Source organism: Pelophylax lessonae (assembly GCF_965119305.1).
Source record: "Pelophylax lessonae genome assembly, chromosome: 4".
Lineage (NCBI taxonomy): Eukaryota > Metazoa > Chordata > Amphibia > Anura > Ranidae > Pelophylax > Pelophylax lessonae.
In genome coordinates, this window is record NC_138771.1 from 12,899,865 (window position 1) to 12,923,521 (window position 23,657).

General features: G+C 43.0%; 1 protein-coding gene across 1 annotated transcript in view; it reads right to left on the minus strand.

Annotated features, from left to right (window-relative positions):
- Positions 1-23,657, minus strand: part of SPG11 (SPG11 vesicle trafficking associated, spatacsin) — a 196,148-nt gene that overhangs the window by 160,015 nt on the left and 12,476 nt on the right. The window contains exons 2-3 of the mRNA XM_082252993.1: positions 16,088-16,275; positions 8,786-9,013 (exon numbers count right to left, since the gene is read on the minus strand). Of these exons, the coding sequence (XP_082109119.1) occupies positions 8,786-9,013; positions 16,088-16,275 (416 nt within the window). The remainder of the gene's footprint in view (positions 1-8,785; positions 9,014-16,087; positions 16,276-23,657) is intronic.

Genomic DNA, 23,657 nt, shown 5'->3' on the forward strand with positions numbered 1-23,657 from the left:
AAGGAGAAGGAGAATAAGGATTAAAGCGGATTTTTGGCCTCAAATACCTTTTTTTAACTAAAAATACCCCTATAATACTAATCCATCGCTCTTTACAGAATCGCCATTTTCATACTTACAAGGTGTAAGGTATTGGATTTTAGTCAAAATCTTACTTTTAATAATGCTGTCTGGGCGCGGCCATCTTGAACGTGGGCATCTGAAGCCGCAGTGTAATCTGCTGTGTCCTTCTTCCTGATTCCAGGGAGTGTTCTGGGAGTTCTTCCTGATTCCAGGGGGTGTGCTGGGAGTTCTTCCTGATTCCAGGGGGTGTTCTGGGAGTTCTTCCTGATTCCAGGGAGTGTTCTGGGAGTTCTTCCTGATTCCAGGGAGTGTTCTGGGAGTTCTTCCTGATTCCAGGGAGTGTTCTGGGAGTTCTTCCCAATTCCAGGGAGTGTTCTGGGAGTTCTTCCTGATTCCAGGGGGTGTTCTGGGAGTTCTTCCTGATTCCAGGGAGAGTTCTGGGAGTTCTTCCTGATTCCAGGGAGTGTTCTGAGAGTTCTTCCTGATTCCAGGGAGTGTTCTGGCAGTTCTTCCTGATTCCAGGGAGTGTTCTGGGAGTTCTTCCTGATTCCAGGGAGAGTTCTGGGAGTTCTTCCTGATTCCAGGGGGTGTTCTGGGAGTTCTTCCTGATTCCAGGGAGTGTTCTGGGAGTTCTTCCTGATTCCAGGGAGTGTTCTGGGAGTTCTTCCCGATTCCAGGGAGTGTTCTGGGAGTTCTTCCCGATTCCAGGGGGTGTTCTGGGAGTTCTTCCTGATTCCAGGGGGTGTTCTGGGAGTTCTTCCTGATTCCAGGGGGTGTTCTGAGAGTTCTTCCTGATTCCAGGGAGTGTTCTGGGAGTTCTTCCTGATTCCAGGGATTGTTCTGGGAGTTCTTCCTGATTCCAGGGAGTGTTCTGGGAGTTCTTCCTGATTCCAGGGATTGTTCTGGGAGATCTTCCTGATTCCAGGGAGTGTTCTGGGACTTCTTCCTGATTCTAGGGAGTGTTCTGGGAGTTCTTCCTGATTCCAGGGAGTGTTCTGGGAGTTCTTCCTGATTCCAGGGAGTGTTCTGGGAGTTCTTCCTGATTCCAGGGAGTGTTCTGGGAGTTCTTCCTGATTCCAGGGAGTGTTCTGGGAGTTCTTCCCGATTCCAGGGAGTGTTCTGGGAGTTCTTCCTGATTCCAGGGAGTGTTCTGGGAGCTCTTCCTGATTCCAGGGAGTGTTCTGGGAGTTCTTCCTGATTCCAGGGAGTGTTCTGGGAGTTCTTCCTGATTCCAGGGAGTGTTCTGGGAGTTCTTCCTGATTCCAGGGATTGTTCTTGGAGATCTTCCTGATTCCAGGGAGTGTTCTGGGAGTTTTTCCTGATTCCAGGGAGTGTTCTGGGAGTTCTTCCTGATTCCAGGGAGTGTTCTGGGAGTTCTTCCTGTTTCCAGGGAGTGTTCTGGGAGTTCTTTCTGATTCCAGCCTCCTGGGAGTGACGACAAACAGCTCCCAGGATGCAATGCAAAGGCAGAAGTGATGTCGGTGGCCGTGGCCACAGAGGGGGAAGAAGGAGGAAGTACGATCAAAAATGCCCTGAAAATAAGGTAAGGGACCCCCGAAAAAAACTGAAAATGCCCAATTGTTGATCAGCATAGCGAACACTCCAAGAATCACTAAAGTTGCAAAATAGGCCGGCACTCCACTTTAATAAGGCTCATTAGAGTAAATTAAGAGCTAATTAGACACATAATAACAACTGAATAAAAAAACAAAAAAATGTTTTTTTCTTTCTACTTGACAAGGTTGCTATAAACAGACTTTGCAGACAAAAAGTTCATCCCTTTGATCTGTAAGTGAATAAACAGAAGGACAGATAAGAAGATACAATGTTTCTTTTTATCTGTCTCTTAGGCCCCTTTCACATGATTGGACTGAAACAATTATCGGCCATCTAATCAATTATGAATATAATCGTTGGTTGCAGCCCTATAGATTAGTGTTATCCCCACCAGCTACCAATCTGCATAAAATATGAAAAATAGGAGATAAACAAGAAAGTATGTTGCATATTTCAGGACAAAGCAAGCATGTTTTTTTTTTTTAATGCCATTAAAGGAACACTTTGTAATGTTGTCTTATTCAAACTGTTCTTTTCATTTTAGGATGACCTGCAGGTTCACTTGGTTAATCCAGACCAATGCAAGTCACTGGAAGGTTTCTGGGGTGGAGGTGAAATGGCTTTCACCTTTCCGACCCATGTGAAAGGAGCCTTTCATCTGAGCAATGTTGTTGATATGATGAAAACGAAATTATGCAGCGCTAGCTCAAATAAAGTGTTAAGTGCTGTGATATAAATACAATAATCAATATTTTATAAAGTGCACACTGTATGATCAAATGTAAAAAAGTGCTAAGTGCTTATAAATATCTGAGCAGTAACAAATAAATATATATAATAGTGCACAATAAACAAATAGGTGGTTAGAAATAGTCCAAATAAATATTCAGTGCTTGAAAAGAGTCCTTATAGTGATCCAATTAAGGTGCCAAGGTGCCAAATAATTAAGGTGCTTGCAGAGTGATATGGTGCCCCTTAAGGTTCCCCACTCACCAGATTGCAGATAATCATAGACCTTCAAAATTATTGCACATTGCCCGGGATCTTTACAGGACCAGAACTTCTCCTATGTAGCCTTGGAACTTTTTGGGTCAGCTTCCGCTTCCACCGTTAAACAAAAGAATGGCCATACATGGTGAAGTAAGTATGAGCAATTTTATTCCCAAAAAATGTTCAGATGGGTACTCACAAGCATGAATAGAACTCAGGCATATACAAGGAACTCGTGTGGCGCCGCTCTCGGCGTGCGTTCCACACACAGGAAGTTCCTGACCGGAAGTGACGTTTGTTTTGGTCCGCAACCGGAAGTGCGTCAACGCGTTTCGCCGTCAATACAGCGTCTTCAAAGACATCACTTCCTGTTAGCGGAGGCTCTTTATATCGTAGCCTCTCGATGCTAATTTCCGGAATCTAATTATTTAAACTTTGGCAATCGATCATAAACCATATAACTTATCCAATGGCATTGTTATAGTGGAATTACTCATCTATAACCTTTGTTATTTAATTGATATATCTATAATATTCATGAACGATTGATACGTCCGGGCATCACTTCCTGTACACAATGCTTATTTAACCCATTGTTAATCCTGCTGTTTTACAATATTAAAAACATCAAAAATATAAATATTTTATTGTGTTCTCATTATATGATTATTCAATTTTAATACTAAGTTTATTAATGATAATAAAAATAATAAAAATTCATTAAAATTAATCTTAAATTAAACATTAAAAAATATATATATAAAAATAAAAAATATATAAAAATTATGATAATAGAAAAATCTGTAATATATTCCTATGAATATTGGGACAATTGATATTTTAATAATATGATATGCATAAATCATTAAAACCATTATGTAAAAATTAATATATAATCTTGAGTTATAAAAAATATATATATATATATGTGTGGAGAGGAAAAATGGTCATTGGAGGAATATAATAATATAATAGTATATATAGTCAAATCTAAATTACTATACTAAAACTAATGGATAAAATGTTAATTAAAAGCAGTTGAGAGGAGATTATATATATAAGCATTTTTTCCATTAAGAGAATAAAGGATATTTTGGGAGGGTTACCAATTGGATAGGAAACAGTTGACATCTAAGTCTACGTTCAATCCTTTGGGTTTGAGTGTCTCCAAACGATGGATCCACTGGGTCTCATTTTGTGAGACTGCTTTTTTTAGGTTGCCACCCCTCCAGTGGGGTTCTATTTTGTCTATGGCACAAAAGGACAAAAGGGTGGGGTCACTATGATGGAACAATTTGAAATGGTGGGAAAGGCTGTGGTTTTTAAACCCTTTCTTTATATTGGAGACATGTTCTCTCAGTCTCACCTTCAGTTCCCTAGTGGTCCTACCCACATATTGTAGTCCACATGGACAAGAGAGAAGGTAAGTCACATGTGTGGATGAACAAGTTATAAATTTATTGATTTTATACATTTTACCATTAAAAGATGATTTAAAATTCATATTTTTCCTTTTTCTAAACCTAGAGGTGCGGCAGATCATACACCTGCCGCAACTAAAGAACCCATTCTGATCCCAGAATGTGCCTATTTTCTTAGGTGGATTGACCACATTATGTGCTAGTTGTAATCTGAGGGTTTTAGGCTTAGTATAAATGAACTGTGGTTTTGAGGGAAGTAAAGTTTTAAGAACATTATCTTTTAATAAAAGGTGCCAGTGCTTTTTTAAAATCTTCTCCATTTGGGTGTGCTGTCTTGAAAAGCTGGTGAGGAATGCCATACTATAATCTCTATTAGTCTTTTCTTTTTTCTTGAATAGATCCTTACGTTCAATATTTTTAACTTTTTTCTTGATTTTCTCCAAATCTCTTTTCTTATATCCCTTTTCAGAGAATTTATTTATGATTACTTCTGCTTGTTCATCGTAATCACTTTCTTTGTCGCAATTCCTTCTTATCCTCATTAGTTGACTGCTAGGAATTGTATTGAGCCATCTGGGATGGTGGCAGCTACCTATGGGGATGTAGCCATTGGCATCCACTTCTTTAAAATAGGTTTTTGTAAAAAGTTTGTTAGAATCTTTGAAAAATACAAAGGTCCAAAAAATTGATACCTTCCAAACTATTTGTGTGGGAAAAAGAGATGTTATATTTGTTGTTGTTCATAGATGATAAAAATTGATCTAATGTATTCTGGGTACCCCTCCATATAATAAAAATGTCATCTATGTATCTCTTATAGGTGATGAGTTCCTTAGGTCTGTTTTTAAAAATTTGTTCACTCTCCCATTTCCGCATAAATATGTTTGCTATGGAGGGAGCATATTTTGCTCCCATGGCAACTCCTTTCTTTTGTCTATAGTAATCTTTCTCATGCCAAAAAAAATTGTTGCTCATTGCGAGGTCAAGTCCTTGTAGTATAAATTCCTTTTGTTTCATTTTTATTTCCGTCTGGTCCAGGGCCCATTTTGCTGCTTGTAATGCATGATCCTGCTTAATGTTTGTATAGAGGGAGTTGACATCTACTCCCACTAGAATGTCACTTTCCTCTGTTTTAATATCTTTTATAATTTCCATAAGGTGTTTGCTATCTCGCAGGTAAGCCAATCCTTTCTGTGCTAGCGGCTGAAGAAAACAGTCCAGATATTCTCCCAGACGTGATAAAAGGGAATCCACCCCGCTCACAATGGGCCTGCCAGGTGGTTGTTCCTTGTTTGGCAGGCCCATTGTGAGCGGGGTGGATTCCCTTTTATCACGTCTGGGAGAATATCTGGACTGTTTTCTTCAGCCGCTAGCACAGAAAGGATTGGCTTACCTGCGAGATAGCAAACACCTTCTGGAAATTATAAAAGATATTAAAACAGAGGAAAGTGACATTCTAGTGGGAGTAGATGTCAACTCCCTCTATACAAACATTAAGCAGGATCATGCATTACAAGCAGCAAAATGGGCCCTGGACCAGACGGAAATAAAAATGAAACAAAAGGAATTTATACTACAAGGACTTGACCTCGCAATGAGCAACAATTTTTTTTGGCATGAGAAAGATTACTATAGACAAAAGAAAGGAGTTGCCATGGGAGCAAAATATGCTCCCTCCATAGCAAACATATTTATGCGGAAATGGGAGAGTGAACACATTTTTAAAAACAGACCTAAGGAACTCATCACCTATAAGAGATACATAGATGACATTTTTATTATATGGAGGGGTACCCAGAATACATTAGATCAATTTTTATCATCTATGAACAACAACAAATATAACATCTCTTTTTCCCACACAAATAGTTTGGAAGGTATCAATTTTTTGGACCTTTGTATTTTTAAAGATTCTAACAAACTTTTTACAAAAACCTATTTTAAAGAAGTGGATGCCAATGGCTACATCCCCATAGGTAGCTGCCACCATCCCAGATGGCTCAATACAATTCCTAGCAGTCAACTAATGAGGATAAGAAGGAATTGCGACAAAGAAAGTGATTACGATGAACAAGCAGAAGTAATCATAAATAAATTCTCTGAAAAGGGATATAAGAAAAGAGATTTGGAGAAAATCAAGAAAAAAGTTAAAAATATTGAACGTAAGGATCTATTCAAGAAAAAAGAAAAGACTAATAGAGATTATAGTATGGCATTCCTCACCAGCTTTTCAAGACAGCACACCCAAATGGAGAAGATTTTAAAAAAGCACTGGCACCTTTTATTAAAAGATAATGTTCTTAAAACTTTACTTCCCTCAAAACCACAGTTCATTTATACTAAGCCTAAAACCCTCAGATTACAACTAGCACATAATGTGGTCAATCCACCTAAGAAAATAGGCACATTCTGGGATCAGAATGGGTTCTTTAGTTGCGGCAGGTGTATGATCTGCCGCACCTCTAGGTTTAGAAAAAGGAAAAATATGAATTTTAAATCATCTTTTAATGGTAAAATGTATAAAATCAATAAATTTATAACTTGTTCATCCACACATGTGACTTACCTTCTCTCTTGTCCATGTGGACTACAATATGTGGGTAGGACCACTAGGGAACTGAAGGTGAGACTGAGAGAACATGTCTCCAATATAAAGAAAGGGTTTAAAAACCACAGCCTTTCCCACCATTTCAAATTGTTCCATCATAGTGACCCCACCCTTTTGTCCTTTTGTGCCATAGACAAAATAGAACCCCACTGGAGGGGTGGCAACCTAAAAAAAGCAGTCTCACAAAATGAGACCCAGTGGATCCATCGTTTGGAGACACTCAAACCCAAAGGATTGAACGTAGACTTAGATGTCAACTGTTTCCTATCCAATTGGTAACCCTCCCAAAATATCCTTTATTCTCTTAATGGAAAAAATGCTTATATATATAATCTCCTCTCAACTGCTTTTAATTAACATTTTATCCATTAGTTTTAGTATAGTAATTTAGATTTGACTATATATACTATTATATTATTATATTCCTCCAATGACCATTTTTCCTCTCCACACATATATATATATATATTTTTTATAACTCAAGATTATATATTAATTTTTACATAATGGTTTTAATGATTTATGCATATCATATTATTAAAATATCAATTGTCCCAATATTCATAGGAATATATTACAGATTTTTCTATTATCATAATTTTTATATATTTTTTATTTTTATATATATATTTTTTAATGTTTAATTTAAGATTAATTTTAATGAATTTTTATTATTTTTATTATCATTAATAAACTTAGTATTAAAATTGAATAATCATATAATGAGAACACAATAAAATATTTATATTTTTGATGTTTTTAATATTGTAAAACAGCAGGATTAACAATGGGTTAAATAAGCATTGTGTACAGGAAGTGATGCCCGGACGTATCAATCGTTCATGAATATTATAGATATATCAATTAAATAACAAAGGTTATAGATGAGTAATTCCACTATAACAATGCCATTGGATAAGTTATATGGTTTATGATCGATTGCCAAAGTTTAAATAATTAGATTCCGGAAATTAGCATCGAGAGGCTACGATATAAAGAGCCTCCGCTAACAGGAAGTGATGTCTTTGAAGACGCTGTATTGACGGCGAAACGCGTTGACGCACTTCCGGTTGCGGACCAAAACAAACGTCACTTCCGGTCAGGAACTTCCTGTGTGTGGAACGCACGCCGAGAGCGGCGCCACACGAGTTCCTTGTATATGCCTGAGTTCTATTCATGCTTGTGAGTACCCATCTGAACATTTTTTGGGAATAAAATTGCTCATACTTACTTCACCATGTATGGCCATTCTTTTGTTTAACGGTGGAAGCGGAAGCTGACCCAAAAAGTTCCAAGGCTACATAGGAGAAGTTCTGGTCCTGTAAAGATCCCGGGCAATGTGCAATAATTTTGAAGGTCTATGATTATCTGCAATCTGGTGAGTGGGGAACCTTAAGGGGCACCATATCACTCTGCAAGCACCTTAATTATTTGGCACCTTGGCACCTTAATTGGATCACTATAAGGACTCTTTTCAAGCACTGAATATTTATTTGGACTATTTCTAACCACCTATTTGTTTATTGTGCACTATTATATATATTTATTTGTTACTGCTCAGATATTTATAAGCACTTAGCACTTTTTTACATTTGATCATACAGTGTGCACTTTATAAAATATTGATTATTGTATTTATATCACAGCACTTAACACTTTATTTGAGCTAGCGCTGCATAATTTCGTTTTCATCATATTTTCCTAAGACTTTCTTAGTGTCTGCAGCAGCTGCCCATATTGCATTCATTCTTATTTAAATTTTCACGTTGTGTAGCGCGGGTTTAATTTTTGTTTTTCACAATGTTGTTGATAAACATTGCTGGCTGCTTTTTTCTTTTTTTTGACAGCTGTGAGCAGGGGAACTGCTCTGCACTTTTTAAATAAATCGTGGAAATGCTGGATTAAGATTGTGTGTGTGTCTGGGGAGGGGGGGTTTGTGATCAAGCCTCGGTGTGCGGGGCGAAACATGTCAGAGGGCGTGGCTTGAGCACATTCATTCACATATGCATGCACTGGGTCAGTGAGCAGTGTTCCTTCCTTTCTCTGCTGATAAAATTTCAAGGAAATGGCAATTATAAGACATTTATTTTACACAACAAATACAAGCAGGCTGGCTAAACAAGAATAAGTCACGTATGGAGGATACAAATGGATCCAAGGCTATCCAGAAGGAAGAGGATTTCATGGCTCAAGCAGACATCGGAGATGCGTTCTGCAGCCTCTGGATCCAGCTCCAGGCACACACAAGAGACAACCTTCGGTTTCCGCTCCTTGTCAGTATAGCGGAGATGTACAACCACCGAGTTGCTAACCAGAAGAAGAATGTCACCATCACAGAGGGACAGTGGGCGCACTACAACTGTGGATGGGATACCTTTGGCAAACGATAAGAGAAGTTGTATGAGTTATTATTATTTTTCAACGGCCTTAAAGCTTAACTCAAGGAATTCAGCCTCCTCTCTATAAAATGTGCTGGTTTACTAGGAGTTAAAGTGTTACTAAACCCACAACAGTAATACCAGTGTGTATTCGCAGTAAAGCATGCTTGTTATACTCACTGTGGAGCCTAAGGGGTTAATCTTCTGCATTGTGTAAAAGGCCTGTTTGATCCTGTCTTCTCTTAACCGCTTGCCGACCGCCGCAAGTACATATACTGCGGCAATCAGCCCCGGCCAGGCAAAGTAACGTATCGGTACGTCACTAGCCTGTGAGCCAATAGCGGGCGAGCGTGCGCCCCCGCCCCGGCTCGTTCCCTAACGAGTCCGCGCGTGTGACCGATGGACCCGATGTCCGCCGGTCACTCGCGATCATCCGCCGTATAGGGAGAAAGGCAGGGGGCTAATGTAAACAAAGCCGCCTGTCATTCTCCCCTGTGTAAAAATGGAGATCAGACGGTTCTACTATATAGGACCGTTGATCTCTGTTCTTACACCAGTAGCCATGTCCAATCACAGTTAGAAACACGCCCCTAGGGACATACTTAACCCCTCCTTCCCCAATAAAGTTAACTCCTTCCCTGCCAGTGTCATTTTTACAGTAACAGTGCATATGTATAGCACTGATTACTGTAGTAATGTCACTGGTACCCCCAAAAGTGTCAAAAATGTCAGTCAAGGGTGCGATCTGTCCGCCGCAATGTCACAGTCCCGCAAAAAAAAAATAAAAAATCACAGATCGCCGCCATTACTCATTAAAAAAAAAAAAAACAACAAAATTGACAATAATCTTTCCCTTAGTTAGTAAACGCGATAACTTTTGCGCAAACCAATCAAAATACGCTTTTTGTGATTTTTTTTACCAAAAATATGTAGCAGAAAACAAATTGGCCGAAAATGTTAAAAAATTTTGATTTTCACATTTTTTTTGGGGGAATTTCATATAAAAAATGTGAAAAATATTGTTAATTTTGCAAAATTGTCGCTCTTTTTTTGTTTATAGCGCATGATCAAAAAATCGCACAGGTGATCAAATACCACCAAAAGAAAGCTCTGTTTGTGGGAAAAAAAGGACGTCAAATTCGTTTAGGTACAGCGTTGCACTACCGCGCAATTGTCCGTTAAAATCACGCAGTGCAGAATCGCAAAATAGGCCCTGGTCAGGAAGGGGGTAAAATCTTCCGGGGCTTAAGTGGTTAACCTCCCCGACTTCCACTGTCTCACAACAGTAAAATCAGTCTGTATTCGCAGTAAAGCCAGGGCTGGCGCTATCTGTAAGGAGACCTAGGCAACTTAGCAGGGGGCGCCGGCATCCTGATGCACCTGGAATCAGTATGGACCGACAGCCGATGCGGCGCCGCACTGTAACTCCTCATGCTGTGCCGCCTGAGTGCCTGCACAGCAAGCCAGGCTATGTTGTGAGGGCTGAGGGCTCCAGCGTCGCCGAAATCCCCCTAGGAAAGCATTGAATAATGCTTTCCTATGGGGAGGTCTAATGCGCATCTGCGGCCTTTGCCATGCATTAGGTCTCCCCCGCCGATGTCAGTTTTTATTTTGCCTAAGGCGACAAAAATCCTTCCATCGGCCCCGAGTAAAGCATGCTTGTTATACTCACTGTGGAGCCTAAGGGGTTAATCCTCTGCATTGTGTAAAAGGGCTGTTTGATTCTGTCTTCTCTTAACCTCCCTGTCTTCCACTGTCCCCAATCTATCTGCTGATAGAACAGAGCTTTCGGGAGACTTTGCACATGCTCAGTTTGCTGTGTATTGATAGAGAGTTTTTTTTTTTTTCTTGGAAGAGTGCAGGTGATCAGCACAGGGACAGTCAGAGGGTCAGGGACCATGCAGCCTCATAGGGCAGTCAGAGGAGAAAGATACCTCCTCCTACAAGATTAACCAGTGCTCGGCTGGACACTGACAGCATAGCAGTCACAAGACTGCTATATACTGCTGACTAGAAAAGGTATTTAAAAGTTTATATTTACTTAAATAATTGCATTTTCATGTTCTGTGGGAGATCAGATATAGTGAATGCAGGCTCCTGAGGAGAGCAGATATAGTGACTGCAGAGTCCCGGGGAGAGCAGATATAGTGACTGCAGGCTCCTGGGGAGAGCAGATATAGTGAATGCAGAGTCCTGGGGAGACCAGATATAGTGACTGCAGAGTCCTGGGGAGAGCAGATATAGTGACTGCAGAGTCCTGGGGGATCAGATATAGTGAATGCAGAGTCCTGGGGAGAGCAGATATAGTGAATGCAGAGTCCCGGGGAGAGCAGATATAGTGAATGCAGGCTCCTGGGGAGAGCAGATATAGTGACTGCAGGCTCCTGGGGAGAGCAGATATAGTGAATGCAGAGTCCTGGGGAGATCAGATATAGTGAATGCAGGGTCCTGGGGAGAGCAGATATAGTGACTGCAGGCTCCTGGGGAGAGCAGATATAGTGAATGCAGAGTCCTGGGGAGATCAGATATAGTGAATGAAGTCTCCTGGGGAGAGCAGATATAGTGAATGCAGAGTCCTGGGGAGATCAGATATAGTGAATGAAGTCTCCTGGGGAGAGCAGATATAGTGAATGCAGAGTCCTGGGGAGACCAGATATAGTGACTGCAGGCTCCTGGGGAGAGCAGATATAGTGAATGCAGAGTCCTGGGGAGATCAGATATAGTGACTGCAGGCTCCTGGGGAGACCAGATATAGTGACTGCAGAGTCCTGGGGAGAGCAGATATAGTGACTGCAGAGTCCTGGGGAGAGCAGATATAGTGAATGCAGAGTCCTGGGGAGATCAGATATAGTGAATGAAGTCTCCTGGGGAGATCAGATATAGTGACTGCAGGTTCCTGGGGAGACCAGATATAGTGAATGCAGGCTCCTGGGGAGACCAGATATAGTGACTGCAGGCTCCTGGGGAGAGCAGATATAGTGAATGCAGGCTCCTGGGGAGAGCAGATATAGTGAATGCAGGGTCCTGGGGAGATCAGATATAGTGAATGCAGGCTCCTGGGGAGATCAGATATAGAGAATGAAGTTTCCTGGGGAGAGCAGATATAGTGAATGCAGGCTCCTGGGGAGATCAGATATAGTGAAAGAAATCTCCTGGGGAGACCAGATATAGTGAATGCAGGCTCCTGGGGAGAGCAGATATAGTGAATGCAGGGTCCTGGGGAGATCAGATATAGTGAATGCAGGCTCCTGGGGAGATCAGATATAGTGAATGCAGGCTCCTGGGGAGATCAGATATAGTGAATGAAGTCTCCTGGGGAGACCAGATATAGTGAATGCAGGCTCCTGGGGGGAGATCAGATATAGTGAATGCAGGCTCCTGGGGTGATCAGATATAGTGAATGCAGAGTCCTGGGGAGAGCAAATATAGTGAATACAGGCTCCTGGGGAGAGCAGATATAGTGACTGCAGGCTCTTGGGGGGATTAGATATAGTGAATGCAGAGTCCTGGGGAGAGCAGATATAGTGAATGCAGGGTCCTGGGGAGACCAGATATAGTGACTGCAGAGTCCTGGGGAGATCAGGTATAGTGAATGGAGCAATGGCTTCTGGAGAGCTGTGGAGCAACTGTACTTGCAGACTTTAGTAAATCCATCCCTTTGGATTGGAATACAAAACACTCTGTGACTGGGCAGGAGCAGGGGAGGGGTGGGCACAGTGGCTGCATGCGACTCTGCAGCTTCAGGAGCGGAGACCAAAAGCATCAGTGCCGGAAGTATAGAGATAGCTGTACTCAATTTAAACTGCAAATTCACGAGATAAGTCCATGAGGTGGCATGTACCTCATTGGACTCACTCCCTAGCAATCCAGAACATTTTACAAAGTGGATGAATACCTGGAGTTCAGCTAATGCCATTATTAGGTTTATTCTAGGGATGCACTGATATGGCCGCCAAAAAGCGATCTGCCGATAGAAAAAAAAAGGTGCCAATAATAGCCAGCAAAAAAACAAAAATTTTACTGCAATTTTTATAGGTCATTTGACTCAAAAAGTGCATCAAAAACGCGACACCGAATATTTTGCCGCATTTTTAATGCAATTTAATGGGGAGGTGCGTTACACCACAACAGAAGTGCAATGGGCCAGTGTGAAGACATACATAGAATGTAAAGAGATGCATTTTTCTTGCGCTTTTTTTAACCACTTCAGCCCCGGAAGATTTACCCCCCTTCATCCCCAGGCCATTTTTTGCGATTTGGCAATGCGTTACTTTAACTGACAATTGCGCGATCGTACTTAAATACAATTGATGTCCTTTTTTTTCCCCACAAATAGAGCTTTCTTTTGGTGGTATTTGATCACCTGCGTGATTTTTATTTTTTTGCGTTATAAACAAAACAAGAGCGACTATTTTGGAAAAAAAAAAAAACAATATTTTTTACTTTCCGTTATAAAACATTCCCAATGAAAAAATTTAAAATAATCGAATTTCTTCATCAATTTAGGCCAATTTGTATTCTGCTACATATTTTTGTAAAAAAAAAAATCCCAATAAATGTATATTAATTGGTTTGCATAAAAGTTATCGCGTCTACAAACTATGGAACCTACTACAAACTACTACAATTTATGGAATTTTTTTTATTTATTTATTTATTTTTTTACTAGTAATGGCGGGGATCAGCGATTTTTAGCAGGACTGCAACACTGCGGCGGACAAATCTGACAATAAGTGAGACTTTTTGGGGACTGGTGCTAAAAAAAAAAAAAAAAGCACCGTCACTGTACTGACACTGGCAGGAAAGGTGTTAACATCAGGGACGATCAACTGTGTGCCTAGCTGGTGTTTTCTAACTGTGTGGGGGGGAGGGTGAGCTTGCTGGATGAACAGAGAGACCTGTGTTTCTAAATAGGAGGATCCCTGTGTTCATCACTGTCAGACCGCCGTTCTGTCTCCACGGGGAGCGATCATGGGCGCCCGACAGCAATCGCGACCGCTGGATCCGCTGATCAGCTTCCCCTGTGGCGAATGGGCCTGCTAGCAGTCCTGTGAAGCGACGTACAGGTGCGTCATTTCGCAGGACAGTGCGGACCTGCTGCTGTAAAACTACGGCGGCTGGTCGGCAAGTGGTTAACGTCAAAGTACCGATGTAAAACTGCGGCGGGCGGTCCGGAAGTGGGTAAATACCACCAAAAGAAAGCTCTATTTGTGCGAAAAAAATTATAAAAATGTAATTTGGGTACAGTGTAGCATGACCGCGCAATTGTCATTCAAAGTGTGACAGCGCTGAAAGCTGAAAATTGGCCTGGGCAGGAAGGGGGTGACAGTGCCCGATAAGCAAGTGGTTAACATGAAAAGTCTCCTGCTCTCTGTTTCCGATCTGTAGCTCCTCCCACCGCTGCCCTGCTGAGAGGCAGGGAGACCCGGGAGAGTAGACACAGCCTGATAAATGGCACGGCGGCGGCACCACCCATCTCTTGCTGTGTGGAAGCAGCGGCCCGCTTAGGCCACGGACTGATACTGGTCTGTGGCCCGGGGGTTGGGGACTAGTGATTTGACCGATATAGGTTTTTCGTTGCCGATATTTTGGCCATCACATATCGGTATCGGCCGATATGGGCCGATATTTTTGTACATTTTAAAAAAATATTTTTTTTTCTTTTCTTTTCTTGACAGGTACTCTTGTGGAGGGATCTGGGGGTCTAAAAGACCCCAAACCCCTCCTTTGCACTTAAAAGCATTCAAAACACCAAATTTGGCTGTTTTGAATGCGGTCATTTTTTTAAATCTGGCGCCGAGTACCCAGAGTTGATGTCATGACATCACTTCCGGGTTTTACATGGAGACCCGATCAGAGCCGAATGCGGCTTTGAACAGATCTTCGTTTGGACGGGAGACCCGGGCGAGCCACGGAAGGCGGCGGGAGGGAGGGGCGTCCCCTCCCGCTCCTTGTAATGACAGCCGAGCGGCTTCTCAGCCGCATCGGTTGTCATTACAAGACAGCCGACCGTCGGCTATGGACGCCGGTACCGGGGTGATGCCCAGGGGAGGACTGGGCCATGGGGCAGGGGGGCAATTGCCCCCTGGGCTACTCTGATGCCCCAAAAAAAGGCTACACTGCTTCGGTCGCAGACATACCTAAAGGATTCCTGGTGAAGAAAAGTAAAAAGTCCCTGCCGCTGACCTACTGAGTGCAGGTTGAAGACAAGGACAGAGAGCAGGTCTCCCCCACCAGCATGGATGGTGTAAGCTGTGTCTGAGCAGAGGCCGGTTCCATGCCCCACTATAGATTCTTCTCCCCCAGACAGCCCTGACCAAGCTGTCCCAGCTCCCTCCAACCACCCCCTGCTGGCCAGGATCGGGAACCCGGACACAGCCGGTAAGTAGAGAGTATCTGGAGCAGAACTTCATCTTGGAATGGGGGTCAGGAGGAGGCCGGGAAGAAGGAGAGTGGGAGGAGGGCCGAGTCGCTGCACCATGGGCTTCTGGTTTGTACTTGCCCCCTGGGCCAAAAGTTGCCAGTCTGCCCCTGGTGATGCCTCTAGCTGCAGACATCACTTCGGTAATATCGGTAACCTCCGGGAACGATTAAGATATATCGGGGAAAGTGCAGATCCGCCCTCGATATATCGGCTTTGCCAATAATCGGTCGATCCCTATTGGGGACCCCAGTTTTACCCCCTTGCCGACTGCCAGCAGTACATATAATGCAGCAGGTTGGCTCCGTCCCACGAAATGACATAACTGTGCGTCACTTCGCTGAACCGTTTTGACTGTGAGAAGACAGAGATCCGTGTTCCTGCTTAGCACAAACACAAGATCTCTGTCTCCCTACTAGCAGAACGGCGATCCGTCTTGTTTATATAGGCAGAAAACCATTCTGCCTCTCGCAGGAGCGATCGGCGGGTCCACTGGACCCGCTGATTGGCTCCTGCTGTGTCCAATCACAGCGGGAGCTGGTTGCATGCATCCTGAATTTTCGGTTTCAGGCGAGAATTTTGATTTCGGTGCACCACTAGTTTATTCTACCGGCATTGATGATAGAAGGAAATAAGATATCAGACTTACAGACATGACTCTCCGCACAGAGCTGTCTCAGCGTGTCTTTATCACACACACACACCCGGATCAGGGCAACTCTCCCATCTGCAACACAGACAGTATGAACACCGAACTCATTGTCCTGACTGACAGTAAGGAGGCGCGGGTTCCGATCCAAGAGAGCTTCACCGCCATTTCCACACTCCCACAGAAACCTACAAAAATAAATAGCAAAAGGTTATTCATAGTTTTATTACACCCCTGCAGAACAACGGGGGAGGATTGGGTTCAATATTTTGGCAAATTCTTTCAAAAGTATGAAAAACAGGAGCAGTGCAGTGATCAAACGTCAATTCCAATAATATTGTGTTGTTCCCGAATTCTTAGGCATTCTAGAATACTAAAGGGTAACTCCACTTTCATGGGGAAAAAAATCAGCAAATAAAGAAAAAACAATATAGTTTATGCAATTGTGATACAAATCATATTGTAATTGAATGTTATTAACTACCGTATTTATCGGTGTATAACACGCACCTAACGTTTAGGAGGGAAATTTTAGGAAAAAAGCTTAAAATTTTAAATAAACAGCATTGAACTCAGAACTATTTTTTTTAATCAAATGCAGTCTTACCAGTGCCCGTGAATGCAGCCTCATCAGCGCAGTGTCCCCAATGCAGCCTAGCCAGCGCAATGTCCCCAATGCAGACTAGCCAGCGCAGTGTCCCCAATGCAGCCTAGCCAGCGCAGTGTCCCCAAAGCAGCCTAGCCAGCGCAGTGTCCCCAATGCAGCCTAGCCAGCGCAATGTCCCCAATGCAGCCTCACCAGCGCAATGTCCCCAATGCAGCCTCGCCAGCGCAGTGTCCCCAATGCAGCCTAGCCAGCGCAGTGTCCCCAATGCAGCCTAGCCAGCGCAGTGTCCCCAATGCAGCCTAGCCAGTGCAGTGTCCCCAATGCAGCCTAGCCAAAGCAGTGTCCCCAATGCAGCCTAGCCAGAGCAGTGTCCCCAATGCAGCCTAGCCAGAGCAGTGTCCCCAATGCAGCCTCGCCAGCGCAATGTCCCCAATGCAGCCTTGCCAGCGCAGATCGCCCATATATTGAACAGATCGCCCATATATTTTTTTAAAAAAAAGCCGGGCAGCACTGAGGCAGAGGGGGGGCGGGCCATGCGAAGAGAAGCGAGTAGGAGCCGCCGCTGTCATCTGATGTCCCAGGGCCTATGATAGACGTCACAAGTCCTGTGTCCCGGCATTGGGACACTGTGCTCTCTATCATAGGAGGCGGGACTTCCTATGACAGCAGCCGCTCGTCCTTCCTTCTGCTCTGCCTGGCCCGCCCCCCTCCTCTTCCTCTCAGCGCTGCCCGGCTTTTTTTTTTTTTCTACTATATTGGCGTATAACACGCACTGGTGCTTTGCCTTCCATTTTTAGATGGAAAAGTGCGTGTTATACGCCGATAAATACGGTACTTAACAACCGCCCGCCGCATATATACTGCGGCAGGCAGCCCCCCCTGCGCGAACCGACTTTACTGTGCAGCTAGCGCCCCCAATAGAAAGCTCCATTTGTAGGGAAAAAAGGACATCAATTTTATTTGGGTACAGCGTCGCACGACCGCCCAATTGTCCATTAAAATAACGCAGTGCTGAATCGCAAAATATGGCCTGGTCATTAAGGGGGGAAATCTTCCGGTCCAGAATTGGTTAATGTGCCCAATCCATTCACCTGCTGAGCACCTCTGTGTGCAATGCGCACTCACCTGAGGCACAAAGAATTTGTGCAATACAATATAAATACGTCCACCCGTGGGACTTCTCAGCTCTCTCTGTAATCCACCGATAGGTTCAACAGCTCCACAGTTACAGTATCTCACAAAAGTCAGTACACCCCTCACATTTTTGTAAATATTTTATTCTATCTTTTCATGTGACAACACTGAAGAAATTACACTTTGCTACAATGTAAAGTAGTGAGTGTACAGCTTGTATAACAGTGTAAATTTACTGTCCCCTCAAAATAACTCAACACACAGCCATTAATGTCTAAACCGCTGGCAACAAAAGTGAGTACACCCCTAAGTGACAATGTCCAAATTGGGCTCAATTAGCCATTTTCCCTCCCCGGTGTCATGTGACTCGTTAGTGTTACAAGGTCTCATGTGTGAATGGGGAGCAGGTGTGTTCAATTTGGTGTTATCGCTCTCACTCTCTCATACTGGTCACTGGAAGTTCAACATGGCACCTCATGGCAAATAACTTTCTGAGGATCTGAAAAAAAGAATTGTTGCTCTACATAAAGATGGCCTAGGCTATAAGAAGATTGCACTATCACAAAGGGGCTGATGCCGCTCCAGGTGAGAGATAAGTATCCAATCTGTGCTGGGTGCACGTCTAGTCCGTGAACCATGGAAGTAGCGATTGTATAGGAAATGGTTTGACAGCACTCCAGTGTCAGCGGATAAAAAGTCTTTATTTCTCCAAAAACATGACAGCGCAGTGAACAGTAGCAGCTGTTTGAGGCATCTGTTCATTGTTCTGTCATGTTTTTGGAGAAATAAAGACTTTTTATCCGCTGAAACTGGAGTGCTGTCAAACCATTTCCTATAAGAAGATTGCCAAGACCCTGAAACTGAGCTGCAGCACGGTGGCCAAGACCATACAGCAGTTAAACAGGACAGGTTCCACTCAGAACAGACCTCATCATGGTCGACCAAAGAAGTTGAGTGCACGTGCTCAGCATCATATCCAGAGGTTGTCTTTGGGAAATGGATGTATGAGTGCTGCCAGCATTGCTGCAGAGGTTGAAGGGGTGAGGGGGGGGGGGGGGGTCAGCCTGTCAGTGCTCAGACCATACGCCGCACACTGCATCAAATTGGTCTGCATGGCTGTCGTCCCAGAAGGAAGCCTCTTCTAAAGATGATGCACAAGAAAGTCCGCAAACATTTTGCTGAAGACAAGCAGACTAAGGACATGGATTACTGGAACCATCTCCTGTGGTCTGATGAGACCAAGATAAACTTATTTGGTTCAGATGGTGTCAAGCGTGTGTGGTGGCAACCAGGTGAGGAGTACAAAGACAAGTGTGTCTTGCCTACAGTCAAGCATGGTGGTGGGAGTGTCATGGTCTGGGGCTGCATGAGTGCTGCCGGCACTGGGGAGCTACAGTTCATTGAGGGAACCATGAATGCCAACATGTACTGTGACATACTGAAGCAGAGCATGATCCCCTCCCTTCGGAGACTGGGCCGCAGGGCAGTATTCCAACATAACGACCCCAAACACACCTCCAAGATGACCACTGCCTTGCTAAAGAAGCTGAGGGTAAAGGTGATGAACTGGCCAAGCATGTCTCCAGATCTAAACCCTACTGAGCATCTGTGGGGCATCCTCAAATGGAAGGTGGAGGAGCGCAAGGTCTCTAACATCCACCAGCTCTGTGATGTCATCATGGAGGAGAGGAAGAGGACTCCAGTGCCAACCTGTGAAGCTCTGGTGAACTCCATGCCCAAGAGGGTTAAGGCAGTGCTGGAAAATAATGGTGGCCACACAAAATATTGACACTTTGGGCCCAATTTGGACATTATCACTTAGGGGTGTACTCACTTTTGTTGCCAGCGGTTTAGACATTAATGGCTGTGTGTCGAGTTATTTTGAGGGGACAGTAAATTTACACTGTTATACAAGCTGTACACTCACTACTTTACATTGTAGTAAAGTGTCATTTCTTCAGTGTTGTCACATGAAAAGATAGAATAAAATATTTTCAAAAATGTGAGGGGTGTACTCACTTCTGTGAGATACTGTATATACGTTGCAGCTTGCAAGTGGTTAACCAGGTTATGGCTGAACCTATCAGCCATAACCCCTGGTATTTTTTTTTTCTTCCAGCAGACGATTATCTTTCTCATGAAAGCAGTCCGAGCAGCTAATTAGCCACTAGATGGCTTTTGGAAGCAGCAGGAGGAGTCGTCCAGTGTTTCTCGGGCTTACTGTTAATACGAGCGAGTCAGAAAACGAACCAGCGGTTCGTGTCGCTGGTCACAGGGGTGAAAAGAGACCAGATTCTCCTTACCTCTTGATCTAGAAGGACTGGAGTGACGTCATGACTTCACATCTGGTCTAGGGTGTGCGTTAACAGATTTCTTTTTTTTTTTTTTTAAGGCAAAAGATCTAACTTTTTTTTTTCTTTTGCTTTCAAAGGAAGAGGAGAGATTTGGGGGTCTTGTAGATCCCAGATCTCTCCTTAAAGAGAACCTGTCGTCCCTGTCCCTTATATCTATTACAAGGGATGTTTACATTCCTTGTGATAGGAATAAATAGGATTAAAAAAAAATTAAAAGGACAGTGTAAAATAAATAAATACCCGTCCCCCTGTGCTCGTGCACAAAAGCGAAAGCATATATAAGTCACACAGGCATACGTAAACGGTGTTTGCACCACACATGTGAGGTATCGCTGCCAACTCTTTAGCGAGAGCAATAATTCTAGCACTAGACCTCCTCTGTAACTCTAAACTGGAAACCCCTAACATATGTTAAAGTGTTGCCTATGGAGATTTTTAAGTATTGAAGTTTGTCGCCATTCCACGACCGTGCGCAATTTTAAAGTGTGACATGTTAGGTATCTGTTTACTCAACGTAACATCTTTTAAATTTTACAAAAAATCAGGTTATACAGTGCCTTGCGAAAGTATTCGGCCCCCTTGAACTTTTCGACCTTTTGCCACATTTCAGGCTTCAAACATAAAGATATCAAACTAATTTTTTGTGAAGAGTCAACAACAAGTGGGACACAATCATGAAGTGGAACGAAATTTATTGGATATTTCAAACTTTTTTAACAAATAAAAAACTGAAAAATTGGGCGTGCAAAATTATTCAGTCCCCTTAAGTTAATACTTTGTAGCGCCACCTTTTGCTGCGATTACAGCTGTAAGTCGCTTGGGGTATGTCTCTATCAGTTTTGCACATCGAGAGACTGAAATTTTCGCCCATTCCTCCTTGCAAAACAGCTCGAGCTCAGTGAGGTTGGATGGAGAGCGTTTGTGAACAGCAGTTTTCAGTTCTTTCCACAGATTCTCAATTGGATTCAGGTCTGGACTTTGACTTGGCCATTCTAACACCTGGATATGTTTATTTGTGAACCATTCCATTGTAGATTTTGCTTTATGTTTTGGATCATTGTCTTGTTGGAAGACAAATCTCAGTCCCAGTCTCAGGTCTTTTGCAGACTCCATCAGGTTTTCTTCCAGAATGGTCCTGTATTTGGCTCCATCCATCTTCCCATCAATTTTAACCATCTTCCCTGTCCCTGCTGAAGAAAAGCAGGCCCAAACCATGATGCTGCCACCACCATGTATGACAGTGGGGATGGTGTGTTCAGGGTGATGAGCTGTGTTGTTTTTACGCCAAACATAACGTTTTGCATTGTTGCCAAAAAGTTCGATTTTGGTTTCATCTGACCAGAGCACCTTCTTCCACATGTTTGGTGTCTCCCAGGTGGCTTGTGGCAAACTTTAAACAACACTTTTTATGGATATCTTTAAGAAATGGCTTTCTTCTTGCCACTCTTCCATAAAGGGCAGATTTGTGCAGTATACGACTGATTGTTGTCCTATGGACAGAGTCTCCCACCTCAGCTGTAGATCTCTGCAGTTCATCCAGAGTGATCATGGGCCTCTTGGCTGCATCTCTGATCAGTCTTCTCCTTGTATGAGCTGAAAGTTTAGAGGGACGGCCAGGTCTTTGTAGATTTGCAGTGGTCTGATACTCCTTCCATTTCAATATTATCGCTTGCACAGTGCTCCTTGGGATGTTTAAAGCTTGGGAAATCTTTTTGTATCCAAATCCGGCTTTAAACTTCTCCACAACAGTATCTCGGACCTGCCTGGTGTGTTCCTTGTTCTTCGTGATGCTCTCTGCGCTTTAAACGGACCTCTGAGACTATCACAGTGCAGGTGCATTTATACAGAGACTTGATTACACACAGGTGGATTCTATTTATCATCATTAGTCATTTAGGTCAACATTGGATCATTCAGAGATCCTCACTGAACTTCTGGAGAGAGTTTGCTGCACTGAAAGTAAAGGGGCTGAATAATTTTGCACGCCCAATTTTTCAGTTTTTTTATTTGTTAAAAAAGTTTGAAATATCCAATAAATTTCGTTCCACTTCATGATTGTGTCCCACTTGTTGATTCTTCACAAAAAATTACAGTTTTATATCTTTATGTTTGAAGCCTGAAATGTGGCAAAAGGTCGAAAAGTTCAAGGGGGCCGAATACTTTGTTGTTATTATAGAACTCTATATAACTCTAAATTGGTAACCTGTAAAAAGTTTTAAAGAGGAAGTAAACCCTCCTCTGACACTTGTACCTATAGGTAAGCCTTATCATAGGATCACCTATAGGTACTGTAAATATCTCCTAAACTTGCACCGTTTAGGAGATATTTAGCTTGCATGCAGCCAGTGACATCACTGGAGCATGCACTCTGAAGGAATGGCCGCTGGTGCCGTTCCTTCAGAGCCCAGTGCCGTGAAAGTCGGCTCCCGTGCGCATGCGCGGAAGTGATGTCACCGCGGCTCCAGCCAATCAGATGGCTGGATGCCGCAAACCCGGAAGAAGAGCGGCCAAACAGGTCGCCCGTGAGGGAGGTGAGTGGGCGGCACTTCGTTCTAAGGTAAGTATTTCATAATGAGCTAGTATGCGATGCATACTAGCTCATTATGTGTTTTTCTTTCAGGTGTTTATTTTTAAAAAAAAAATAAAAATTTAGAGGTTTACAACCTCTTTAAAGCATCGCCAATGGACATTTTTAAGTATCATAGTTTGTTGCCATTCCACGAGTGTGCGCAATTTTAAACCGTGACATGTTAGGTATCTGTTTACTCAGCGTAACATCAACTTTTATATATTACCAAAAATTGGGTTATATATTGTGTTTTTTTGCATTAAGATTCTTTGAAGTGGATTTTTTCAAAAAAATTGCGTTTGAAAAAACACTGCACAAATACTGTCTGACATCAATAATTGCAATGTTCACAATTTTATTCTTTAGTGTCTTTGCTAAAAAAAAAATATATATATATATAGTTACATAGTAGGTGAGGTTGAATAAAGACAATAGTCCATCCAGTTCAACCTGTGTAGGTGTGTGTGGCCGTAATTATCTCACATACCCCTGAATGTTCTGATCCTTGAGATGCAAGTCTAAAGCCTCGTACACACGCACCGATTGTTGGCCGTAAATTTTCGGCCAACGTCCGATCGGCCGATTGTCGGCTTGTTAGTATGATGATTCCGACAACCGACTGCGACTTTTCGGCCGAACAAAATCTGGTGTGCATGCTATAAAATTTTTGTTGGCCGTCAACAGAACGGCTGATTGTTCCTCAGTCAGTACAGATTTCGGCAGACAAAAATGTGATGATCAAGACTGGGCATGCTCAGAGAAGAAAAAACACACGGAAAGTAAACCAGCACATGACATCACTTCTGAAGTTGGTTTCTGTCGGCCAACAAAAGTCCAGTGCAAGTCTAGAGCACATTTCAACCAACAAACAACACTGGACAAAAGACCGCCGATCGGTCGGCCAAC